The 26,589-nt window shown below is 38.0% G+C and overlaps 1 protein-coding gene across 1 annotated transcript in view; it reads left to right on the top strand.

Moving 5' to 3' along the window:
* Positions 1 to 21,176, top strand: part of LOC139733466 (transmembrane protein 179B-like) — a gene marked incomplete at its 3' end in the record, with an annotated part of 56,535 nt that extends 35,359 nt beyond the window's left edge. Inside the window, exons 2-6 of the mRNA XM_071644282.1 lie at positions 10,889 to 11,005; positions 11,651 to 11,727; positions 18,061 to 18,192; positions 19,209 to 19,302; positions 21,055 to 21,176. Of these exons, the coding sequence (XP_071500383.1) occupies positions 10,889 to 11,005; positions 11,651 to 11,727; positions 18,061 to 18,192; positions 19,209 to 19,302; positions 21,055 to 21,176 (542 nt within the window). The remainder of the gene's footprint in view (positions 1 to 10,888; positions 11,006 to 11,650; positions 11,728 to 18,060; positions 18,193 to 19,208; positions 19,303 to 21,054) is intronic.
* Between the last annotated feature and the right edge of the window lie 5,413 nt (positions 21,177 to 26,589).

Raw genomic sequence — 26,589 nt, 5'->3', positions numbered from 1 at the left:
GACAATGCCAAACTAAGCTATGCCCATCATGCCCTTCCGGCTTCACCGTATAAAGTCGAGAAATGTGAGCAGCTTTTGCATTCTCAGAGAAATCTTACGAGGGCTTCCATTTGATGCAGAAAAAAACATACTCGTATGAGTTGAACTTCACGCAAACAGAGTTCAAGTAATGTAGGTTTAACCGGCCAATTTCTTAAAATTGTCATCCATTTTCATTTTATGTGCATACAAATTCGTATGTTTAATGCTGTTGAGTGACCGGGGAGTGACTTTGGTCAAACGAGTACATATTTAGTGCTTTCAAATTCGTTGAGTGGTCAGAAGTTCAAATTTGGATGTAAGCATTTATTTTCGCGTTTGGGCATGAATTTCCAAATGTATGCATTCAATATAATTCAATTGTGCGATGGGCTGAGTAAACACTTCAAAGCGCTTGTCATTTTGTCTTTGAGAGACAGATTTTCACAACTGAGCATTCGCTTTCGTAATTCACATTCATATAGAAAAAACAATAGTGATTTTGTCCATGTAATCATGAAATATGTCTTCTACTTGTAAATCCTTAATTTCATCATCATGAGCATTATTTTTTTATCTTAATTTTTTTTTCTCAGCATTCTCTGCGCACTTCAGTATACACTAGTAAATTCTCCTTTACATCACTACCATCATATTTTGTTGGTGATTTTTAATTTAGATCTTTAGACCGTTTTTTAGTCATGGTCATCATATTGTTTTCATGATCTTCGTTTCATATATTTGATTTCATCATCATGTGTGATCCACATAATCTGATGCATATTCTTGAAATTCAATTCAGAATACGGTACTTCAAGTAATACACACCTTTAATGAGCACCTTACAGATTTGATTTGAATGCTCCTATTGTGAACTTTTTTGCCTATATGCGAATTAAATATTCGGAATAAGATGGTGACAGGTTGGGACGAAGTTGAATGGCCGTAAATATCTATGTTATGGTCTGGAATATATATTGCTTTTTATTGACTTAATCAAGCGGCTCATTTCCTTTTCAGACGCAGTGTTATGTGTCGATGAATAAAATAAATCATTTATTTTCTGTGTGTAATAGCGCAGTGAGATAGTTTTGCATGTTTAACAGACATCTTGCTTGGGGAGTAAAAAATATCATCCGCAAACAGATTGTAAGAAATAAACACAACAAAACAGACAACCGAAATTCAAATGCATTTTACTATTCTACGTTGCTATGTAAATTTATTGTATCTTTTAAAAAAAGAGAAAAAGAAAAAACGAATTAGAGCAAGTTTGCGTATAATGTTCAAAACCAAGCATTTACCAATTACCAGTGTGCCCGATATAAAGGACCATTATGTAGCAATCTCTTTCTTGAGAAATGTTGGTAACTGAATATTACTTTTTTTTCCCTTTATGAAAACCGTATTCTCTATTTGAGTCGCCATGCCGTGCCAAGCAAGAATATGAAAACAAAAAGGAAATTTGGACGTATGCTGGCGTGTGGTGTCATGTGTGTGTGTGTGTGTGTGTGTGTGTGTATCTTCAATATACACGTATTTACCAATATACACATACAGTGTATGCAGATGATGAAAGACATGGAAAAAAAGAGTCATAAAGATCAATTTAGCGTTACTAGGGTTTGTAAAGTGGGCGCCTTGCCTGACAACAAATCAATACGTGTACTTTAATGAAAAGGCACATCCGTTTTGAGGCGTGATCCGTGTTTAAGCTCACAGACACATCATAATCTGACCACCATTATTATCTAGGTCCGTCTCAGAGGTTTCGTCTACATACCTCTGTTACCCCCCCAGTCTCCCTCTCTCTCTCTTTCTCTCTCCCTCACTTCTCTCTCTTTCTCTCTCTCTCTCTCGCCCCTTATCTTGTGTCATCCGCTTTCCAATTTGGCATTACTATAGGTTTAGAGCAGGGTGAGCTCGAAATCTACCCCACATACCGCTATGACAATCTTACCTCTATATTACACACACACACACACACACACACACACACACACACAAACACACACACACACATGAAAGAGTATACACGCCCACACACACAGGCGGAAAGACAATTTTGTTGTGCATTGGTGGAGAGATATATTCTCTCATTTTCTTGGTTCTGAAAACAGTATAGACTTTCTCTTTTTGAAGCCTGACAACAGCTTGTGACAGTAGTTTCCTGTCTTTTTTTTTTCAATTTTAAACGCTTTCAAGGCCTGATTTAGGAGAGGCATGACATTAATCATAATTGTGATATTCCAACATTATATCCATTGTTGCGGTCATGGGAATATGAAATTTCGCGGATCATTCTTTGTTGTTTTAGTTAACTCTGTTGTATCAAGGGCATGCATATCCTGTTCTCTAAAATGTAGAAATTCAGTACGTACAAGAAGGGGGGGGGGGGGGAGATAGAGAAGACAATACCTGTGACACTGACTGACGTTTAAAATTGGCAGCATTTTGATGTACAGCTTTCACTTTTTTCGTAAGCACGTGTCTTTCACTTTTTCCGTATGCACTATAGAGCGAGGCGATTACAAGTATCTATAGACTGCGTCCATTATGTCACACTTGCCCTGCTATGTAGTTGAATAAGTCTAGCGTAGCGGCATAGCCCAGTATATCGGACCCATAATATTGTTCAAATTTGTCTTAAAAAAAAACAGCAAACAAACTCGGTACACATGTAGATGTGAAATTTGTTGTAATGTCCCTTATTTTACGTATATAGCTGCGCTCTGAATTGACGTTCCAAGCTCGCTAGGTTATTAGACTGATAATCACCATAGACATAAAACTTACACAGTGATTAACATGATATAGCGCTCTGCGAGATGGTTATTATACAAATAGTTGTAGGAATGATAGCGGTTCTTTTGTACTTCCGTATACTGTACCACGTTTGGATTGATTGTATTGGAATCTATTATACTCTTTTTTTTTTGTACAGATTACGGTATATAATCATCATAACGTTATCAAATAAAGGACAAACACATTGGAATCGAAACAATATTTTTGGAAATAACAATGCTTATTCCAACTGAATATTCTGACAAATCGTCTGATCATGAGATGGCGTTTTAAGCATGTGTTACATTACTGAGAAAAAGTGAGAAACCTGAATGCAAAGCTGAGCTTTTGAAGATCGAAAATTGGATAGAGCAGGAACATCGACTGAGTACAGAGGGGGGATCAGTTCCATCTCTAGACGTGTCCCTCGCGATTCATAATGGCATAGTGAGAGGAGAGAATGCTCCCGCAGACACGTTCCTTATGGTCCGCCGAAAGGTAACCAAAGACGGCTATCGTTTGCTAAATCAAACGTCGACATTTTTGGAATTCATTCTTGGCCTCGCGAACGGCATGAACACAAAGAGAAGAAGGAAAAGGAGAAGAAGAAGGGGAGGAAGAAAGGGTCATCAATACTGATTTGCGATTGCATCAACTCGTGTCAACGTCATGAAATTCCAGGAGTTAAAATCCCTCAAGTAGCAGGGAAGGGATTACATTCCGATTTTTTACATGGTCTTGTTAGTCCTTCATTAAAAATATGCGACCAATATTATTCAGGTATCAAGTCAATTCAATTTGTTATCCACACTGATCCTGCCTGATATCGTCTGATAGTTACCCCATCCTTTGTAGGAATACCCACCAGGCAACACGTCATCAGGTTACAGATAACGTGATATTGTTTATAAACCAGTCATAATTATCAATATCACTCATAAACCCTTCTCTAAATACGATGTGGGTATTTGCCTCCTCTCCTAAACCAAGACGAAAGGACTGCTAAATCCAGATAGAACATGTAGAATGTTATAATGAGACATTTTATTTTCTCTCATTACTAAGGACACATTATTTGAATCAGTTTGATCCATTTCCTGCGTTGCAGAAGTTGACTAAATATATCGTGGCATCTGATAAAAAATTATCTAGTATTATACAAAATACATCCGACATCATGGTAACGTGGCCAATACATCGTTATTCAGCTCGCTTTAACTCACACCATGTCAGGATTCACTAATAATGAAAATATCATTCTTGTAGTTCAATAGATAAGACATGCGAGGAGCAAGAACATCGATTGCCTGCTATCAATCTTTCGTCTGTGTTCGGTTTAAAGTAACTTCGCTCTACTTGTATAACAGGAAGTTTCTCTTTCTTTCCATTTCTTTTACGCATTATAGTTGCGTTTATCGGGTATGTTTCTGTTTCCTAAGATACCTTCGAATAATCATTCTTTTTGAATTCAGTTACGTGGCTACGTGTTATATACTTACATTTAAAGTTCTTATCTACAGAAGTCCAATTCTCGCGATTAAACAACCAAGTAAAATTGCGAAGAAACTTTGTTTAACGTGTACGTGATATCATGACGTGTTAGAAAATGTATTAAATAGCTATCTAATTGCGTCATAACAGGCACAAGGGTTAACTACCTACTAAAAGAACCAACAGACCTAAGAAGCTAATGTTATCAGTATCGTGGTCGTAAATGCATTTTTTTTTATTCATTTATTCTTTTTTTTCTCATGAGGAAAGGGATGGTCATTGATGTTTACAAATCCGGGTATATACGTGATAATTAATGAAGAACTCTCCCAATAAATAACAGTTAAGGCAAAATCACAATGTTTCTGACGGGCCGTTCAATGAACCTTCCAACAGTTATACACAATTTAGTTAGTTCTATTTTCGATTCCTATACGATAGTGTTTTTAAAATGGCTTTAACCATATTTTTAGCTGTCGTTGTTTGCAGTGGATTCAATCATTAATCATTGTAATTCTCATTGAGATAAGATAGAATCCATCCGTATGGAATTTTATCTGTTTACAACTGTGTTTACAAGTATTTATGCGTTTGGAGAACGAGATCGTTCCAGAATATTTTCAAAATCTATAAGTCGACATGCTTTTGATGCATTCGAATTCTTTAGTCTCCTAAATGTGGAAATGTGAATATGGAAACAGAAATATTCCTGAATATAGAATACTGCCCACGTAGTCAAGTTTATTATGAATTTGTAAGTCTATATTGGTCCACGGTGCTTCGCTGTTTGCAGTAAACACCGCCATAATCCATTCTGCGAGTACAGGTGCGTGTAGACTTCGCAGACACGATGACATTGATGTTACATTGTGCTTTTACGCAAGAGCCCTATATCACAACAAAATAATATCCTTGTGTACGTACACAAATAACCTTCAAGACAGGAAAACGACATCCTTTTAGAAAATGAATACTGAATAAATACTGTCGTTAGATGTGTGTGCATGTCAGGCGGAGTGGAGTCGTGGCAGTATAGTGATAAACGCTTACAACCACCATGCTGAAGCGGATTTACATTAATGTTTTGCTGACTGGTCTTTGGTTGAAATGACGTCATGCATCAACTGATTTATATCGAAATGAATCAGGTGCTCTGCAGTGAGCTGGAAGTGAGGAGGATGATTACTTTCTCATCGTACCGATGAGAAGTTGATGAAAGGCAATCGTGTATGTTCAGACCATGGAGCTAATACAAGCTCCATGATCAGACATTCCACAGTTGCTATGAGGCCAGTGAATGAGCAAGTGATACCCCCCCCCCCCCCCTAGACACAAGATATCACATTCATGGTGATGATCTTTGCAGTTATGAGGCAATTACACCTATGTGGGTGATGAAGTCTGAAGAACGTTGCATGAAATTGAGGATAAATAGTTTGTGTGGGATCTATCCGCGAGGTCAATGACGGTCATAATGCCTCACATCGCAATCCAACAAGCAATTATAGCGGTTTCTTTCAATCGAACACAGATTTGGGAAAAGTTGCAGCTTGTTTTCTAGTTTATCGACAACCATTTTTAAAACAGGTGGTGGCTATCATGCATTTTCGCGTTTTTTAATGAGTGGTCGATTCTTGCAATCTGGTATGATTCAGTTCGATTTTTATTTACGGTAAAATCGAAAATAAAATTTTGATACATATTTTGCTGCAGGATGAAAATCGAGAGACGAGAACCAAGCAAAAAGGAAAAAAGTACAAACTGATATGAAACACACTATACACAACGCTCGCGAGAAAGAGGGAGAGATAAGAGGGGGGGGGGGGAGCTAATTAATTTCATCCGCGTTTAGCCTCAACCACTAGTATCCCTAGAAGTTTAGCCGGCATCTCTAGACTGACAAAATTAAAAAGAAAAAAAAATGAAATGAAATTGCTAGGTTCACTTCAATGGATTTCCCGCGTGACTGGATTTCGATTAAATCGTACGCCCGGCGATGACTTGACCTTGTTAATGCGGCGTACTTCCACGTAGGCAAAGGGAAGATAGCAGGATTTAAGCTTGTCTCTCAAGCTACTTTCTATGCCCTACCCCACCCCAACCCTTCATACCATTTCCTCTCCACTACCGCTGCCTTTATTACCTCTCCTCGATGGCTGAATGGTATATTCATTTGAGAGAGATTGATTCGATCTTCAAGCACGGTACAACGCCGGTTTAGTAGGCGAGTTCTGCGCTGTCAATAACCCGTGTACACAGTGCATGGAGTCTTATCAGTACAGAAACGACCACGCTGCTCCTGCATACTTTAATCCATCATCGTTGACAACGCTGGCACTCCTTTTCCAGGTTATGAATAAAGCAAATTAGCTAATGTCATCTTTAATTCACATCTTTACCATCCATCGCAGGGACGCTCTGATAAAAATACTCCCCGTTCGATAAGCAGTGTCGTCGCCTCTAGATCGAAATTAATGGTTCTTTCATGACCTCTTTATGTTGTAAACGTGCAGATGACGTGAAATATCTGATTTTTTCCTTCCTTTCTTTCTGTTTTTTGTTTCCCTTCTCCGTCTTTGACTGAACTTAACATCAATGTGTCCGGTAACCTGCGGAACTCTGGGAAGTCAGTATTCAATCGCTGGTGTATAGTGATGTGAAAAAAGGGCGCATATATAGTGTGTCCTCTCTTATGGAAAGACCACAGTGTGACACAGTGTGTTCACAATGTGTTTACATAATCGACTATGTGAAAACGCTGGAATTTAACAGTGTGAAGATAATTTCACACTGTGATGTGGTTTTTCACACAGTGTTCACATAGTAATGTCCTGTTCACGCTGTGAATGGATGATTCACAATGTGTTCGCAATGTTAAACCGCTCGAATTTAACAGTGTGAAGAGAGTTCACACTGTGTTCACAATGTCTTAACACAGTGTTTCACTTTGTCTTTCACACTGTGGGATATAGTGTTCTTTCCAGCAGGGTTGAACTGACAGAGATGACGGAGTGAGAGAAAAACAACAAAAACAAAATCTTTACGAGTGTGCGAAACTATGGTGAGAGAAAGAGGAGAGGGAGAAAAAATATGTCTTAATGCTCTCTATAGAGTCTCATGACATAAAGTAAACAGCGAAACAAGGAAGTCATGAATCTCAGAATACAAAATTCCATGTTTTTGATATTTCCTATCTGATTGGTCACCTCAACCATATCCCATATAAAATGATTGTGACGATGATATTTATTCTGAAAGTACACTGAATGTATAAATGTAAAGTCTTCTCCATCACGACGTTGCTTTTTTTAACCGTAGTTTAGAGAGTGCATGACATTAAATGATAAATTTAATTCACAAAAAGTGTATAAATTGTGGGGAGTGCATGGTGATCTTTGAGAGGATGATATTAAGATGAACCTAACTTCATATGTGTGTGTGTGTGTGTGTGTGTGACAAACACAAGAGCAACAATATCGAATAAAGCAAGTATCATTCGTTTGCCTCCGCCACGAAGTGTCGCCGGAGGCATTATGTTTTCGGGTTGTCCGTCCTTCCGTCCGTTCGTCCGTCCGTCTTTCCGTCCGTCCATCCTTCCGTCCATCCGTCCACCGTAATCAATTTTGTTGACAGCATAACTAAAAAACCGTTTGAGGTATCCTAATGAAACATGGCAGGTATATGTATGAGGAGGTGAAGTTGTGCCTATCGTGCCTATCAACTTTTAGATCCCGATGCTCAAGGTCAAAGGTCAAAGGTCAAGGTCAAATGCTCAAAAATTCACTATTTCCCCCATATCTATATATGCAATGCCTGAAGGTATTTTTTTGAAACATAGTGCATACATGTATTACCCAATTAAGATTCTCTAGTGAGAGTTTCGGGTCATGAGGTCAAATTTCAAAGGTCAAAGGTCAAGTGAAATGTTCAAATTTCATTTTTTTCCATATCTCCGAAATGGTTCCAGGAATCTTCCTGGAACACGGTGGGTATGCACGACTGACTGACAGTGATCATCTAGGGAATTTTAGAGTCGTGAGGTCAAAGATCAGGGGTTAAAGGTCAAGGTTAACTTGCCTGCAGTGCCTGCAAGATTTTTCTTGAAACTTGGTGTACACATGTATTACCCAATAGAGATTCTCTGGGAAGTTTTTGGCCAAGAAGGTCAACGACCAAAAGGTCAAAGGTCAAGTGAAAGTGCTAAATTTCACTTCTTCCTCCATATCTCGGAAATGACTGAAGGTATCATCATGAAACTAACATTTATACAAGTTCTGCCAGACAGTGATTCTCTTGGGAAGTGTAAGGTCATAGGGTCAAAGGTCAAGGGTCAAAGGCCAGGTCAAAATCATAACAATTTACTATTTGATACAGAAATTAAATCTTTTCTCTATACCTTGAAATTGCCCAATGCAGAGACTTATAAAGGGTTAAAAGTCATGTAAAAGTCCTCAAATCCCCAAATACCAGTACATGCTCTCTTCGAAAATGTAGCCATTCATCCAATTTAATCTAGTTCAAGGAAAGTGAACACTCAACACATTATAACATGTCATTTTTCTATTTTTGCCTATTAGATGATACTATCATCATACATTGTCAAGACGTACTATAGACCTATTAGGAGAATTATACATTAGGGCGGAGGCATACCAGTCGCCGTAGCGACATTTCTATTTTTTTTGTTTTGTTTTGTTTTTGTTTTGTTTTGTTTTGGTTTTTTTTGGGGGGTGGTCCTTATTCAACAAGTCGTTAATCATCCAACACGCGTAAGCACGAAACACATGCAAATGTATACGTAATACAAACGTACTGATGTGCACAGTTAATAAAGTGGAATTACACGAGCATGATCTCTAATCAAGGCTATTACTTCGTATCGTTTTAACCATTCGTTATTAGAAATTTGATATAGATGTTTACAATACAAATACGGATGTATAAATTATGTTAACAATACAAACCTGGACAAATGTTCAATATTTACAATACAAATCTGGGTCAGTAGAATAGATTCGACATGTTATGTCTCTTCATAGAGCTTCTTATCGATTTGTTTCCCCTTATCTGGTACTTTTTTTTCTAGTTACAAAAAATTTGTCGAAATGAGCTTTGTCCTACTTGTAGATATGTCACTGGGCAGGGATTTCCACAATCTTGCCTCTGCACGGTATATACAATGAGTGTTTCCAAATTGCTTCTGACGGATTATTGCGTTCAATATTTTTCTCCATATACGGTGAATGAACGCATTGCATTCGTGAGCTATGCCCAGACTAAAAAAAGTCTATAAACAAAAAGAACAACAAACAAATATATGAATTAAATAAAAGATATAAGAAAATAACCAAGCGGGGATATCGGTATGCGAAACTGTATCCTTCCCTTTCTTTGCCTTCCCCTTTGTTCCTGCAAACATATAATGCTCTGGTTACCGTGTTTAAGTATTGGATGAGCTGTAGATTATGGAGAACGCAGTCCATGGCTCTATGAGAAGGATAAAAGAGGAAACAAGGAGAACCCGTAAAGCTATGTGCCTGCAGCTTTTGACCAATTGCTCATTGAATAGGAGGGACGGAATGGAAAATGTCCTCCAGGTAACATACATCCATCAAACTTTTAATTCCGGTGACAAGTTATTTTCGTCTTCAATCACTCTAAATTTTCTGGAGGTGTAGGTAGAAGCCCTCATTTTTTGTTTCCGCTCTTTTGCCACTTTTCGTGACGCTTCAGATTTGTCAATCGTACAGGATTTATCAAATTGTCCTCGAGCAAAGTACCTCCGGCTCACGTATTGATTAATCATTGCTCTATTTGGATTTCCTTCTCCTTTTATTTCGGTTCAGGCGTCCTTCAGTTCCAATACAAGAAAAAGAAGTATACGAATTCCCCAGAGCTGTATATACTTTCCTCCAAAATTTGGATGCACACCACAATGTTTACAAAGACGATTTGAATATTCTTCAAATTCATATTGTCCATTAGGCGTGGTTATTCTGTTAGAGCTGCTCTCGTTGAATCTATATATCATGATCTAGAACAGTTTACACTTTTATAAATGATATGACTTTCCAGACGTAGTCCACAGTTTTAAATTCCAGGCATACACACACACACACACACACACACACATACATTTATATATATATATATATATATATATATATATATTATTTATTTATATATATATATATATATATATATATATATTATATATATATATATATATATATATATATATATATATATATATATATATATGTACATTTCTTCTTTTGCACATAACACCATTACTGGCTGACTAGTATGTACAGGTTCATAGCATTAATCTGCAAGTTTTGATAACTGCAGTGTCTTCACTGAAAATTAATCGGCATACTCAAATTAGTGATAAATGATACCATCCACAAATCAAGTGATGGTGCACAGATATTTCTTGCAAAATAATAATAACCTTTATAATATTTTCAATAATTATAATCTTTAGGCAGCTTCATTAAGATTACAGATTTTGTGTGTATGTTCGATGTTAAATTATTGTCAGTAATCACTTACTTTGCTTGCTTTTGATCTGATATCCATCTTCTCACAGAAAGACTTCAAGGGAGAATGCCTTCTCTATGGGGTGCCGCACTTTTTCAGTTCCAAACCACGATTCGTGATCTTCTTCAGTTCTAGGAGTAATTGCCAGTTCATCGTCGCTGTCCAGGTGAGGTGATCCTTAATTCTCTTTTCCAGTTTTACACTGTGCCGTGACACTTTGTCTTTCCTTCCCCTGACCTTTCCTTCCTAATCATTCATTGGCCCTGTATTTCTGTATATGGCGTAAAGCTCGTTCGACGCCCATACAGCCTCTGAGTTATACGACGGATGTAAATCTTGTGATCAATTGCAGTCTTATACAATTCAGTAGCAGTATAGTTTCTTTATTGTTTCTATTTCCAAATCCCTATGTCTCTCTCTCCCTCCACCTCTCTCTATCTATCAAACTATATCCTTTATCTCAAATCCTAATTCTAATTCATCTGCTGCTTTCCATCGTAGGTGGTTTAAGTGGATTTTACTCGTGGTGGTAATCTGGCACAAGATGATTTAGGTCGCTATGAATCGAGGCTAAGGCAACTGAGTTTCAGAATCATTACTTAGTCGCAATTGTCAATATAGTCAGGTTTTCAATTTACCTGTTTTGGTTTTTTTTACTCGGGGTTTTTGTTTTGTTTTTAAACATTTGTTTAAAGATTATTATCTGCAACAGAATTGGAACCCGAGACCCCCGGATTGCTAGACCGATGCCAAGACTAAATATCCATTGAAATGCTTGGGATTTCCCTCTCTTCGTTTGTTTTTCCTGCAGATAGTAGTGTCATGTCTCACCCTCCCTGCAATGGTCCTTACAGCTCGGTACTTGATGAACAAGACCCGACACACAAGGTAAGTGTTCTCTTAATGAGGACTCTTACAAACTGTCAAATATTAACCCCCTCAGTCGCCGCTATGTACTCACCGAGCCTTTTCCTTTTCCACAGAAAGGGAGAATTCCCGCAGAGAATTGTGATAGTCAGGGCCCGCACTGTCTCATCCACCATCCAATTCGTTGTTTTCTTCTAAAAAAATAAAAGTGAAAAAATAACTCTATAAATTCAAATTTGGCCGTAATGATGACGATGATGACAGGAAATCTGTACCTTGTGATGATTATAATTTGCTCTGATTTATATCAAAATGTCTCCTTTATCGATATTACTACTATTACCGCTACTACTACTACTACTACTAATAATAATAATAATAATAACGATAATAATAATAATGATAATAATAATAATAATAATAATAATAATAATGATAATAATAATAGTAACAATAATACAGTACTATATAATATTACTGCCATCACCTACTTTTTCTTATACTATAGGTACACTATACCAGTACTGCTACTTTTGTTACAACTGTTGGCACTACTTCCTTAGTAATAACAGAATGATATTAGATTTGGTGGTGGGGATTTTGTCGCCGTGATTTTTCAGCTTCCGCATCAGGCACTTCGGTTACCACCTCTCATTCTCAAATTATCTCGATACAAAAGTCTAAGACTTCACAGAATCTTGACAGTACGGCAGTGTTTTTAGAATAGATTTTTGCTCAGTGTAGGAGTTTGCAAGGGCTCAGGTATCACCCAATCGAGCTGAAATCTACCGTGATTTGGTATCATGCAATACATTATATATTTACTCAGCCGAAGTACAATCAATTCAATTCAATAGTGCTGCCTGGCCACGGAATCGGTCAATAAACAAATTCACCTGACCGGTGTGTCACCGAGTACGGAAGCGCTCTGGGGTGGAGGGCATTATACTCAATTAAAAAAAAAAAAAAGCGCAGGAGTGAGGTATCACTGACCAGAAAGGTGTGCCGCGTTAAGGATCGTGAAATGCCGAATAGTGCCAGGGTTTAAGTTTCACTCGACCGAGAATTACACTGCTGTACTAAATATATGAGATCGATATGAGATGTGTGCTGGGCTAAACTCTGTAACACAACACAGAGATACGGTGAGCTATATGACATAATTCAATGCAGAAGCTTGCCGGTTAGAGTATCACTCAATAAAGAAGTGTGGAATGGGATAAAGTATTTTATAATGAACGTCATGCAATGGAGTGTGCTGGATTGTGGCAAAACTCAGGGCAGCTGAGAGGTTGGCCGAAATCTTAGCATCACTGAATAAGGCAGGAGATCGCATGCTTTATACAGAGGCTTGCTCGGTAATGGTATCATGCTGCAACGACACGATATGAAAGCTTGCACGAGATAATATCACCTGTGTACAGGCGCTTGCTGGAGGTATATAGCATCATAACAGAAGCTTGTGGGTGGAGCGGCATAGCTTGAAAAATTAAAGGAATTGTGCATTTTATGATAAAAGCACCAAATTTCGTACATATGTTAACAATAACATTTGAAATAAATTTAGATATTGGGCCATCGTAAATAGCGCCCTTAACGGCCATGGCGGCCATTTTTCAAAATGGCCGCCATAAATGCCATTTTTCGCAAAAAAAAAAAAAAAAAAAAATTCAGAAGGAAAAATCACTAAGATTTTCCAAACGAGTGGGAAATAACATTCAAAATAAATTCAGATATTGGGCCATCGTAAATAGCGCCCTCAACGGCCACGGCAGCCATTTTTCAAAATGACCTCCATAAATGCCTTTTTTCGCAAAAAATTAAACATTTCAGAAGGAAAATCAATAAAATTTTTGCAAACCAGTGGAAAGTACCATTCAAAATAAATTCAGACATTGGTCCATTACAAATTGCGCCCTTAACGGCAATGGCGGCCATTTTTCCAAATGGCTGCCATAAATACCACTTTTATTCTCTGAATTTTCAAATTCCAGAAGGAAAAGTCAATAAGATCTTGCACTCAATTAAAAATTTTCATTTGAAATACATCTTGTGCTTATGTTTTTCATTATTGTAAATAGCGCCCTCAATGGCCATTGCAACTATTTTCAAAATGGGTACCATGGATTCCATTTATTTAATTTCCTGATTTCACAAAAGGAAAAGTCAGTAAGATTTTAAACACAATTTGAAGATTATGTTCGAAATGTATATTTGTATTAGATTATTATAATACTGCCCTCAACGGCCATGGCCGCCATACTCCAAATTGGCTGTCATTGTCATAATCATTTTGTTTAAAACAAAATGGTAATTTCAGAAAGAAAAGTCAACAAATGAGTGTGTACATAAATTGAAAATCATGTTTAAAATCAAACAATATATTTATATTGCATTAACTCTAGAAATTGTTCATTCGCAAAATTTTAAAGAAGAAAAAAATGCTAATAAAGTACGGTGATTGGAGCCATTTTCCAAAATGGCTGCCATAGATGCCAATTTTCTTTTATGAAAATGTGCTAATGCCGGAAGAAGACAGTAAACATTTTTGCGCAAGTTGACAATTACATACAAAGAAGTTTAGACATTGAGCCATCAAAAGGTGTGTTCTCAATGGCTATTTCAGGTATTTGTCAAAATGGCTAATACACTCTTCTTCTTTATCTTGAAAAAATGTACTTAATTTCAGAAGGAGAAGGTAGTAGAATGCCCACAGAGACATTATCTGAAATATGGTGTTAAAGAGATCATTTGAGGAACAACTAAAATAAACAAGGCAAATGCTTAGCGTTATATCTCACTATTGATGAATGCATATTTTAGGTGAAATTTTTCAGAAAAATAGTAGTATGAATATCCAGGGATAATGGCGCTACGTATTAAGTTTGACAGTAACACCATATCATTCAATATATGGGACTATATGACGGAGATCTATTTTGAAATGTAGCTTCCTAGATATTCGTAAGACTGATACGAAAAAATGGCCTTTCAATTTACGAAAAAAGTTAATTTACTTGCTATGTTTCCATAAAAACACATACCTTTGATAGCCATACTGTTAGCCGTCACAAGCGAAATACTGCACTTAGAACTAAACTGAAAACATGAATTTAGAACTAACCCACCAAAGAAACTTTTTAAAATTTTTATTTCTTTGAACACAGATTGCATGAGATATAATGGCTGTTTAGCAGTATTCTATTGCTTTCTCCTTCCGGATTAAGCAATTTTTTTTAAAGAGTGCGTGGAAGCCATTTTGACAAAGACCTGCCATAGCTGTTGGGGACGGTGTTTGAATGGTGGCTCAATATCTACATTTCAAATTCAAATTCAAAGTTGAATTTATTTCAATGTATTTGAGGAGCTTGCTTGGAGCTTGCTTCCAAAAGGCACTAAATCCATCATTTTTCAATGAATTAAGCCCCTTTCAGTTGCTAGCTGTACATTTGTCAATTTGTACAAGAAATGTTATTGTCTTCATCTGGCATTATCAAATTTTCAAGAAATAAATAGCATCTATAGTGGCCTTTTGGAAAATGGCTGTCATGGTCGTTGATGGTGCCATTTGTAATGGCCTCGTATATTATTTACTTTTGAATATGATTTTCAACATATGTACAAATTTCATTGATTTTCTCTCTGAAAATCTCTGGGGCCATCTTCCTCGTCAAGCTTAGCTTATGATGATGGTCCCCTGCATTTCATTTTTATCATTTCCTATTGCTTCCTTTCATATATGATATTCGTTCTTGAAAAAAAAAGAAAATGTATGTAAGATCCAAACGTTACGAATATTAGCTGTGTAAATGACTATGTAAGTATTTTGTTGATTTGTTGATTTGTATTGATTTTGAAATGCAGAAATAAAAACTGAACTGAACTGAACTGAACTGAACTGAAATTAGCAAATCTTTCAACAAAAAAGCAGACATCTATGGCGGTCAATATGTCCCTTGAGGGCACCTTCTAAGAAGACCGAATACTTGAATTTATTTTGAGCATAATTTTCAACTTGTTTGCAAAAGCTTATTGACTTTCCTTCTGATAAAAGCAATTTTTTGCAAAAAGGGGGCATCCATGGCAGCTGTTTTGCAAGTTGGCTGCTATGGCTGTTAAGGGTGCACTTTTGGATGGCCTATTGTCCATTTCAGTTCGAGTGTAATTTTCCACCTTTGTGGAAATTCTGATTGACGTCTGCATCACTTTACGAAAAAAAGACATTCATGGTAGCCATTTTGAAAAATGGCTGCCATGACCGTTGAGAGCGCAATTTCCGATGGCCCTATATCCAGATTTGCTTTAAAAGTCATATCCCATTTATAAACAAAATTTGATTGACTTTTCCTTTTGAAATTAGAATTTTTTAAATGAAAAAGTGGCACTTATGGTGTCCATTAAAAAAAAAAAGGGCTGCCATAGCCATTGAGAGCACAATTTCAAATTGCCCAACATCTGGATTTATTTTGGATGTATGCCCTAATATTCCACTTGTTTGCAAAAAAAAAACACAACAACAACAACAGCAACAAAGATTGGCTTTCCCTTTTGAAATATGCATTTTGAAAAGAAATGGCATTTATGCGGCCATTTTCAAAAAATGGCTGCCATGGCCGTTGAGGGCGCAATTTCCAATGGCCCAATATCTAGATTTATTTTGAATGTAACTAACATTTATGGACAAAATCTTATTTACTTTTCCCTGTTGAGATTTGCAAAATCATCGAAGAAGTGGCACATTAGACAGCCATTTTAAAAATGGCTGTCACGGACATTGAGGGCGCAATTAACAATGGCCAAATATTTAAATTCATTTTGAATGTAATTTCCAACTTGTTTGAAAACTCTTACTAGCTTTCCCTTCTGAAGTTAGCAAATATTTTGAAAAAAAATGGCATTTATGGCGGTCAATATGTCTCTTGAGGGCACCTTCTAAGAAGACCGAATACTTGAATTTATTTTGAGCATAATTTTCAACTTGTTTGCAAAAGCTTATTGACTTTCCTTCTGATAAAAGCAATTTTTTGCAAAAAGGGGGCATCCATGGCAGCTGTTTTGCAAGTTGGCTGCTATGGCTGTTAAGGGTGCACTTTTGGATGGCCTATTGTCAATTTCAGTTCGAGTGTAATTTTCCACCTTTGTGGAAATTCTGATTGACGTCTGCATCACTTTACGAAAAAAAGACATTCATGGTAGCCATTTTGAAAAATGGCTGCCATGGCCGTTGAGGGGGCTCTTTCCGATGGCCCAATATCTAGATTTATTTTGAATGTAATTTCCCATTTGTGACCAAAATCTTATTGACTTTTCTATTCTAAAATTAGTAAATTTTAGGAAAACAAGTCATTTATGGCAGCCATTTTTCAAAATGGCTGTCATGGACGTTGAGGGCGCTGTTTACGATGGCCCAATGTCTAAATTCAATCTGAACATGATTGTGTACGAAATTTGGTGCTTTTATCACAAAATGCACAATTGTTCGGCTATGCCGCTCCACTGCCCAACAATGTAGTGTACGATGTAAAACTATCGCTCACGCTTAACAGTGATTTTAATGATAGTCACTCATCACAAAAGAATGTATTGACAATGTCATGTTATCACAAAAATGTCCCAGTAAAGTATCACTAGATAAAGAGTAAAGGGGTAAAGCACCATCGACACAGATATTATATGATGCAGATTGTTAGACATTTAATAAGTGTCATAACCTATGGTCATCACCACACAAAAGAAGGTTCGTTATTAACAATACGTACAGTCACAGTATAAGAGAGAGGTTTATGGGATATCACTGCAACCGAAATTGCTTAAACAAAAATAATGCCACAGAATTATCACTATTAGTTGGGTCTTAAAGCTCTTTATGTGTATATCATATTGAAATCAGTACAAATAGGGACAAGTTACATTTTGATTAGATACAGTATGTGTTTATTATAGTCATCAGCAATATAGCATGTTTCTCATGATAAATGTATCCGAAAATAAAAGAATTTAGTCATTTTTTAGAATCATAATTAAGACAGAAAAGCAAAAGTTTTAATAGAGTTTAACAAACGTCTTGAGTTTGCAGAAAGCTGCAGCTTTTACGGAATAATCTTCAGCACGTCTCCTCCGTTCCCTGCATCTTTGATTTTAATTCAATTTCATCTGCTTTTGTGATGCGTAGTATTGTTAATTTCACGTATTTTTCTTTGTTACTACATTGTAATGGTATTGTGTTGTTTTTTTCTATGTAAATGTTTTGCATTGTTGGAAATGAAATAAATGAGAAATGAATGAATTAATTCTAATCACACAAAAGGAATCGAACATCCTTGACTCTTTTGTTCGTTTTATCTTACGTGACAGCAATTTCGTTCCTCTTGCCTACACGGCCTTCTACGCCTTGTGCTGGACTCTTGTGTTGATGGCCGCTTGTATTCTAACTGTTGGCCTAAATACAGTTTGCAAAAGACTAGATGATAAAGCACCGCCAAACAGGTAAACACTTACTATAATATACAGTCAAATTTGTCTTAGCGACCACATAGCTATAGCGGCCACCTGCCGTATACGACTTCTAAAAACAATTCCCTCTGCGAGACAAAAAAAAAGTATGTTAAAGAACCTGTCTATAGCGGCCACCTATCTATAACGGCCGGGTTTTTTTTTTTTCGTCTCCCTTGGGTGGCCGCTATAGACAGATTTGACTGTAATTGAAGCACTAAGAGTTACAAGATGAACCCAGCATGATTCTTTTAGAATGTTATTCCTGGCTTGAAAGTAGTTCTCTGTCATGATTGTATCTTTATGGTACAGGTACTTGATAAATCAGGGCCCCGTTTTATCAAAAGATAAAATCGATTTTAAATTTCCTCACCACATAGGCTGCCATAGACTTACAGTTGAAATCAACTATATAATCAATTTTAACTCTTCATAAAACAGGGCCCTAAGATCTGTGATAATTAAAGGTACTGTTTAACATTGGGAGCAGTGATTTTCAAAATGTTTGAATTTTCACATTCTTTTTTTGATGCATATGTGCAGGTCAGTTGCATCACAAAACATCCTACCATATAAAATTTTCGCAAGAAAGCCGAAAATATATCAAAGGAGATATCACTATTTTTCTCACTATACAACCATAACTGTAGACGGTTTAGTCTAGAAACAATCTTATATTATAACGATTGTTCATATTTTGTATATTTAACAATGCTTAACATTGATTATTATGGTTAAAATTTTTGCAATAGTGTTTTCATCCCTAACACACATTTAGAGCAATGCTGAAGCACTAAAGCTGGGGTTTTGTTTCATCCACAAATGGTAGATAATGCCTTTTAAAAGACGCTTTCGTTACGTCTAATCATAACGTGTAGAGTTTGTACACATTGCACGCAAATACATCCGTGTGTAGACTCGTAAATGTTTATTTATGAACTAACGTTTCGCATAGAAACTTCTATGAAGATTTATTGAGCAGCCGGGTTCTTTCTCTTCTCTCTCTACAGCGGTTGGCCTAAAACTTGTCCAGATTATCAGCGGATCACGTGGTTGGATGACCTGAACGGATCCCGGTTCTATTCACTCTTAGAAACGGCCATAGTAAGGGTGGCGACTATACGCCTGGTTCTTCTAATTCGTCACTGAGTTTCAGTCCTATACTTCTTCCTGTTCACCTCATATCCTACAGATGAAGATTGATTGTGCTCTTATTTCCACTGTTAAATTCAATTTTACTCAATAACTTTGTTCAATTGACTTGTTGTTATATTCTTGTATGTCAAAGGAATGTAGAGATAAAGTGAAAAATGTGTAATCTCTTAGTTTGCTTACACTTAGATATGTCGCACATCCACTTTCCATTAGTTTAAACAGAAAGATTAAATTTACTCGGTAAAGCGAATACCATGAAATGTATGTTACCGTACATTGGATATCACCCATGGATACCTTATTCAGGTAAATGCCAAGTTGTCTTCAAGGATAAACGTTAAAATCAAGTTAGATGTGGATCAGTCAAGAGCACTTTGATTTTTGCTCTCTAAGATATTACAAACTGACAAAGGAAAAAAATTCACCAAAAAAAAAATAGTGTATGTATAGATCGTTGAATTCAAAGCGTATTGATAGCGAATGAAAACACAAAAATCACATCAATTTTATTCTGATATAGTATGTGGCTTATCTATGAATTTAAATATAAATTTATGCATGTTTTAATGCGCAATATTAGTAGGACATAATCAGCGAAATTTGAGGAAAACTGGTCGTTCCGTTGAGAAATTATGGATTTTTGCAATTTCGGTGCATCGTCGCTGGATAGGAAGACTGCTATATATAGTTCGTAACGTCACGTAATTATCGATATTAAAACGTATACTATACTTTCTCGTGAAATGTACACAGGGTCATTCCCTCAACTTGTTACTGACATAATTATGTTAAGGATAAGATAATTCCCCTGAGGTAAGTTAAATACTCTTTCATTACACTAGAAAAGTGAAAAATGCAGGATTTTCCTTATACATGTACTTTCTTTATGTCGTTTTCCGTACATAACGTCACAAAGAGTTGTAGTCTTCTCATCCAGTGATGGCTGCCCCAAAACTCTGAAAATTCGTAACCTTTGAACGGAATGTGCGACTTTCCTCAAACTTCGCTAACGTGTTTTACTAATATTGCTGCATTCTCTTAATACACATATTATGTATATTATCTGGGTATCATTCTCCTTTAATGCGTTATATTTGTGATTACAAGAGAGAGAAAAAAGGTCGTCACATTTTTTTCTGCCACTTCTCTCAAAACTCAATTACAAGCAAAAACAAAAACAAAAACAAAGAGCCAAGGGGGTGGAGGGGGGGGGGACCCCTGAACCCCAAAACAAAACAACGGAAAAAAAGAGCTAAGGGGTGGGCTAAACTGCCTATCCCCCCCCCCCCCACACACACACACACACTTACTTTTAGATCCGCCACTGCCAAATAGCTATACAACACTTATAACATAGTTCTGCCAGCCGTTCTCTGAATGTTTATGTGGTGGCTACGTTAGTTCCCGGCTCACCATATATATTTTTTCCAGAATACACTGGTCGAAACAGCGAATAAGTAGATCCTGTTTTAAGGATAACTCTCATCCAATAGAGAATTTAAGTCAAGCACCAAAAACCAACGGAACTATACTTCTACCATCTTTGCTCACTGACCAAGTTCGTATAATGTACATTGTGCTGCATTGAATAAAAAAATCTGATTAACTTTCAGCATTTCTCTGTAACCACAACATGTCACGTGACCTACGCTGACAATGACGTCACTTTATTTTTGTTCTTTTTCCCTATTTTGAAATCAGGGGGCATCATGGATATCTTTCGGCGCCTGGCTGCTCCTCCCTGTTGTGGCGTGGTGCGGAGTCCGATTCGTGCCAAACCAGCGCCTCGTTAACAGCAACGACAGAATTTCCGACGTCGAAACGTAAAAACCCGTGTCCAGTTATGACTACCACGTTGGGGTCTCTGCCTTGGATGACAAGGGATCATTATTACGTCATCGTCTTCGAGCTGAGGTTCTTGCACGAGCTTCCAACTGAGGTCCCAGTCGAGTCTGTTGTCGGGCTGGGCGATGTTGGAACACAACAAGGAACAGATGATTGACACAGTGGGAAACAGAAATTGCTTGTGTCTGTACATTTGAGTACTGAAGTTCGAACTTTTCGCTAACAGGGAGTCAAGGTAACCTGCACGCTCAACACGGACAGACATTCACTGAACACCTAAAAGCAGGATGACTGCTGTGATGATATGAGTCAACCGAACTTCTTCAACTGCATTATCAAAGTAGCCTTTTTAGTTGAACTACAAGACAATTACACTGGAGATTAAAGTTTCACACGTTGTAGCGTAAGATGCGTTGTAAAATTGATTAGTGAAATCTCTCGATGCACTCAAATTCAAAAGTGTAAAAGTGCAATACCACATCACGTTGAAGTTGACGTTGATAAACAGCTTAAGAGTTATTTCAAACAAACAGAATGGTGGACAAATCATCACAATCGAAAATAAGACGAAGAAAATATAGAATATTAGAGTTTCAGGTTTATGTTCCTCACCACACAGTGATATAGATCGCAGTCATAAATTATGAAAATTAGCTGAGATGATTATTTCAACATCTTACATCCCTCCCACTATTTTGTGTCTCGAAATATCATTGAAATCGTGTTTCATCGAGATAATTTTCGTAGGCACAAAATTTCTGGACTGAAAGTCATCATCTCTGCCTGTATGGGTTAATACAACGCAACAAAAGTAAGGTGCAAATTAGTGATTTAAGATTTTCTTTTTGATTCTATGTCAAAAAGGACAAGTTTTGAAGAATTAAGTTCATCTGTGGGGGACGTTTACGACTATATCATTATCATCTCAAATAGTTTGCATGTTATACGGTTAATACTGATATTATTACTTCGTTAAAATACACGAAACTTTAAAATTCTACAGCTCTCTCATTATCAGACTGATTTTGGCCAAAGCTGAGATCAGTTTGTTTGTTTGTTTATCATGAATCTCTTAAAGCCAGCCCCAACCTGATGTAAAATTGCACTTTCACGTTCATGAGGGTGGAAATGAATGGACATCGCTGCAGAAAACAAAGATAGTCATAAATGTTACGATATATAAATGAAGAAAACCAACCAAGTCCACTGATATTTGTGACGATCTTTAGTGACAAAATATCCAAAGAACCGGACAGTTCTGAGCACTGTGTATTTTCGCATCGTTGTGATTATCATGCGGTCTTGCACATTATTTGAATTCATTATTCCCAGAGAAGTTCTTATGAAAACAGCACTAAAATTAGTGTCATTTTCTGCGTTCCAACAATGTCTCCGTTGCATGCGATTTGCATCATACTCAAACTAGATATCAACGTTGGTAAAACACATAACATCAAACCTAATTCTACGGTATGCGAGGATTCAATGTTTTCTTGTCTTTAATCACAAAGAGGACATGTGTCTGTATTTCTTGTTTCTATGAAAAGTGATCTTTAAAATGTTTTTGGTAATTTTTTAATGTGCTCATTACGTACACAACGATTGATGTTACTATACTACGCCGTTAACCCTTTGAGCAAGGTTATGGCGTTGTTTGCATATTGCATAAACAATTTCCAATGCAAACGTTTTACCTTGGATTTTGATGTAGGTGATGTGCATATTGTAAATTTTCAAATATATTTTCTGCCACAAGAAGATACGCTGAGGTTTGTGACTGAAACGTTTCATCTATTGACATCAATGTACATGGCTGCACCATGGGCGTCACCAGGGGGGGTGCGTTGGGTGCGAACGCACCCCCCTTCAGACCCTTAAAAAAAAAAAAAAAAAAAAAACGTCAGTCTGCGAGCGACCTCAACGCCGGACACTAAATGATTATTATTTTTTATTTATTTATCTTTTTTTTTGATATTTTGCATCGGGGACAAAAACAAAAACAAAAAAAGAAAAAATCGTGGGCAAAAGCAATTCGCACCCCTGGTTCTGGCAGCGCTGATTTTATACATAATTATCTAATAGTGCAAGTGTATTCTATACAGTGTTGACTATATACATAGATTTTGGACATCCTTCCCATACTTGGTCACTTCGACGCCACCTCGCTGGTCATACCTCCCCCAGTCATGAACATAAACCGACACCCTTGACTACCAGTGGCGGATCCAGGGGGAGGGGCGCACCGGGCGTCCCCCCCCCCCCCCCGCCCCCTCTTAATTTCCAAAGCGAAAAAGTATAGCTACAAACGGCAGTTTTTGGACTGTAAAATGTCAAAAATTTTCAAGCTCGCTCGCTGGCATTTAGTCGTAATGCCATTCTCCTGAAGTTGCTGCCAGTAATTGCCGGCAGTTCCACCCGGTGCGCCCCCCCCCCTTACTGCAAAAAATATAGCTACAAACGGCAGTTTTGGGACTGTAAAATGTCACATTATTTTCAAGGTCACTCGCTCCGCTCGCTCGCATTTAAATTCTCCTAATATTGCTGCCAGTAATTGCCAGCAGTTACGCCCGGTGCGCCCCTCAATTTCGAAAGCAAAAAAAGATATAGCATCAAACGGCAGTTTTGGGACTGTAAAATGTCAAAATTTTCAAGCTCGCTCGCATTTAATCTTTATGCAATTTCCCTGATGTTACTGCCAGTAATCGTCCAGTTGCGCCCGGTGCGCCCCCTCCCCCCCCCCCCTTAATTTCCAAAGCGAAAAAATATGGCTGAGAACGGCAGTTTTTGGACTGTAAAATGTAAATTTTTCAAGCTCGCTCTCTTCGCTCGCTCGCATTTAATCTTTATGCAATTCCCCTGATGTTACTGCCAGTAAATGTCTGCAGTTGCGCCCGGTGCGGCCCCCTTAATTTCCGAAGCGAAAAAATATAGCTACAAACGGCAGTTTTTCTACTGTAAAATGTCAAAATTTTTAAGCTCGCTCTCTTCGCTCGCTCGCATTGAATCGTTATGCAATTCACCTGATGTTGCTGCCAGCAGGCGCGCCGGAAGCAGTTTTGGATTGGGGGGGGCAAACATTGGAGGGGGCTCAAGATTAGACCATGCATATGTTACACAATATACACATACACACACACACACACACACACGCACACACATCTATTATATATATATATATATATATATATATATATATATATATATGTAAAGTGGCGTACGGTGGGTCGACTCATGGGGGGAACCATAAAGTAATTTTGACGGTCTGTATGCTTGTGCGTGTGTGCGTGAGCAATAATGGGACTACAATACATGACGGAACGTGATACATTCAACAACGCAGTCATTGAGGAACATTGTAAGTTTTCCTTACATGGATTATGGAATGACGGTGTGAAACGATCGACAAATTATATACTGTCAGCAACATAAGGTGAATGGCATAACAATAAAATGCGAGCGAGCGAAGCGAGAGAGCTTGAAAATTTTGATATCCTATTTACAGTTCCAAAACTGGAGTTTTAATTGTAGCTACATATTTCGCTTTGAAATAAATGGGGGCGCATCGGGCGCAACTGCTGGCAATTATTGGCAGCAACATTAGGAGAATGGCATAACGATTCAATGCGAGCGAGCAAAGCGAGCGAGCTTGAGAATTTTGACATTTTACAGTCCCAAAACTCCCGTTTGTAGCTATATCTTTCGCTTTGGAAATTAAGGGGGGGGGGGGCATCGGACGCAACTGCTGGCAATTACTGGCAGCAACATTAGGAGAGTGGCATAACGATTCAATGCGAGTGAGCGAAGCGAGCGAGCTTGAAAATTTTGACATTTACAGTCCCAAAACTCCCGTTTCTAGCCATATTTATCTTTCGCTTTGGAAATTAAGGGGTGGGGGCATCGGGCGCAACTACCGGCAATTACTGTCAGCAACATTAGGAGAATGGCATAACGATTCAATGCGAGCGAGCGAAGCGAGCGAGCTTGAAAATTTTGACATTCTAGAGTCCAACAACTGCCGTCGTAGTTTTTCGCTTTAGAAATTAAGGGGGAGGCGCACCGGGCTCAACTGCTGGATGCGAGCGAGCGAAGCGAGCGAGCTTGAAAATTTTGACATTTTACAGTCCAAAAGCTGCCGTTTGTAGCCATATTTTTTCCCTTTTATTCATATATATACATATTTATTTTATTTTCTTTGTTTATTCATTTATTTTTATTATCATTATTATTATTTTTTTTTTTTGGGGGGGGGCTTTTTGGGGGGGAAAAATGCGTTTTGCCCCCCCCCCACTTTTTGGATTGGGGGGCGGCCGCCCCCCTGCCCCCCCCCCCCCCACTTCCGGCGCCTATGGCTGCCAGTAATTGCCAGCAGTTGCGCCCGGTGGCATGCGCTTCCCCCCCCCCCCTTAATTTCCAAAGCGGAAAAATAAGGCTAAGAACGGCAGTTTTTTGGACTGTAAAATGTAAAATTTTCAAGCTCGCTCGCATTTAATCGTTATGCAATTCACTTGATGTTGCTGCCAGTAATTGTCTGCAGTTGCGCCCGGTGCGCCCAACCCCTTAATTTCCAAAGCGAAAATATAGCTACAAACGGCAGTTTTTCTACTGTAAAATATCAAAATTTTCAAGCTCGCTCTCTTCCCTCGCTCGCATTTAATCTTTATGCAATTCCCCTGATGTTACTGTCAGTAATTGTCTGCAGTTGCGCCCGTCGCACCCCCTCCCTTAATTTCCAAAGCGAAAAAATGTAGCTACAAACGGCAGTTTTTCTACTGTAAAATGTCAAAATTTTCAAGCTCGCTCTCTTCGCTCGCTCGCATTGAATCGATATGCAATTCACCTGATGTTGCTGCCAGTAATTGCCAGCAGTTGCGCCCGGTGGCATGCGCTCCACCCCCCCCCCCTTAATTTCCACAGCGAAAAAATGTGGCTAAGAACGGCAGTTTTTGGACTGTAAAATGTAAAATTTTCAAGCTCGCTCGCATTTAATCGTTATGCAATTCCCCTGATGTTGCTGCCAGTAATTGCCAGCAGTTCCGCCCGGTGCGCCCCCTCCCTTAATTTCCAAGGCGAAAAAATATGGCTAAGAACGGCAGTTTTTGAACTGTAAAATGTAAAATTTTCAAGCTCGCTCTCTTCGCTCGCTCGCATTTAATCTTTATGCAATTCCCCCTGTGTTGCTGCCAGTAATTGTCTGCAGTTGCGCCCGGTGAGCTCCCCCCCCCCTTAATTTCCAAAGCGAAAAAAATATAGCTACAAACGGCAGTTTTTCTACTGTAAAATGTCAAAATTTTCAAGCTCGCTCTCTTCGCTCGCTCGCATTGAATCGTCATGCAATTCACCTGATGTTGCTGCCAGTAATTGCTAGCAGTTGCGCCCGGTGGCATGCGCTCC

Source organism: Diadema antillarum, unplaced genomic scaffold (assembly GCF_040938485.1).
Source record: "Diadema antillarum isolate AM-2024a unplaced genomic scaffold, OU_Dant_1.0 seq00000477_RagTag, whole genome shotgun sequence".
NCBI lineage: Eukaryota > Metazoa > Echinodermata > Echinoidea > Diadematoida > Diadematidae > Diadema > Diadema antillarum.
Note: the sequence above shows the minus strand (reverse complement) of the source record. Positions and strands in the feature narration are given on the sequence as shown.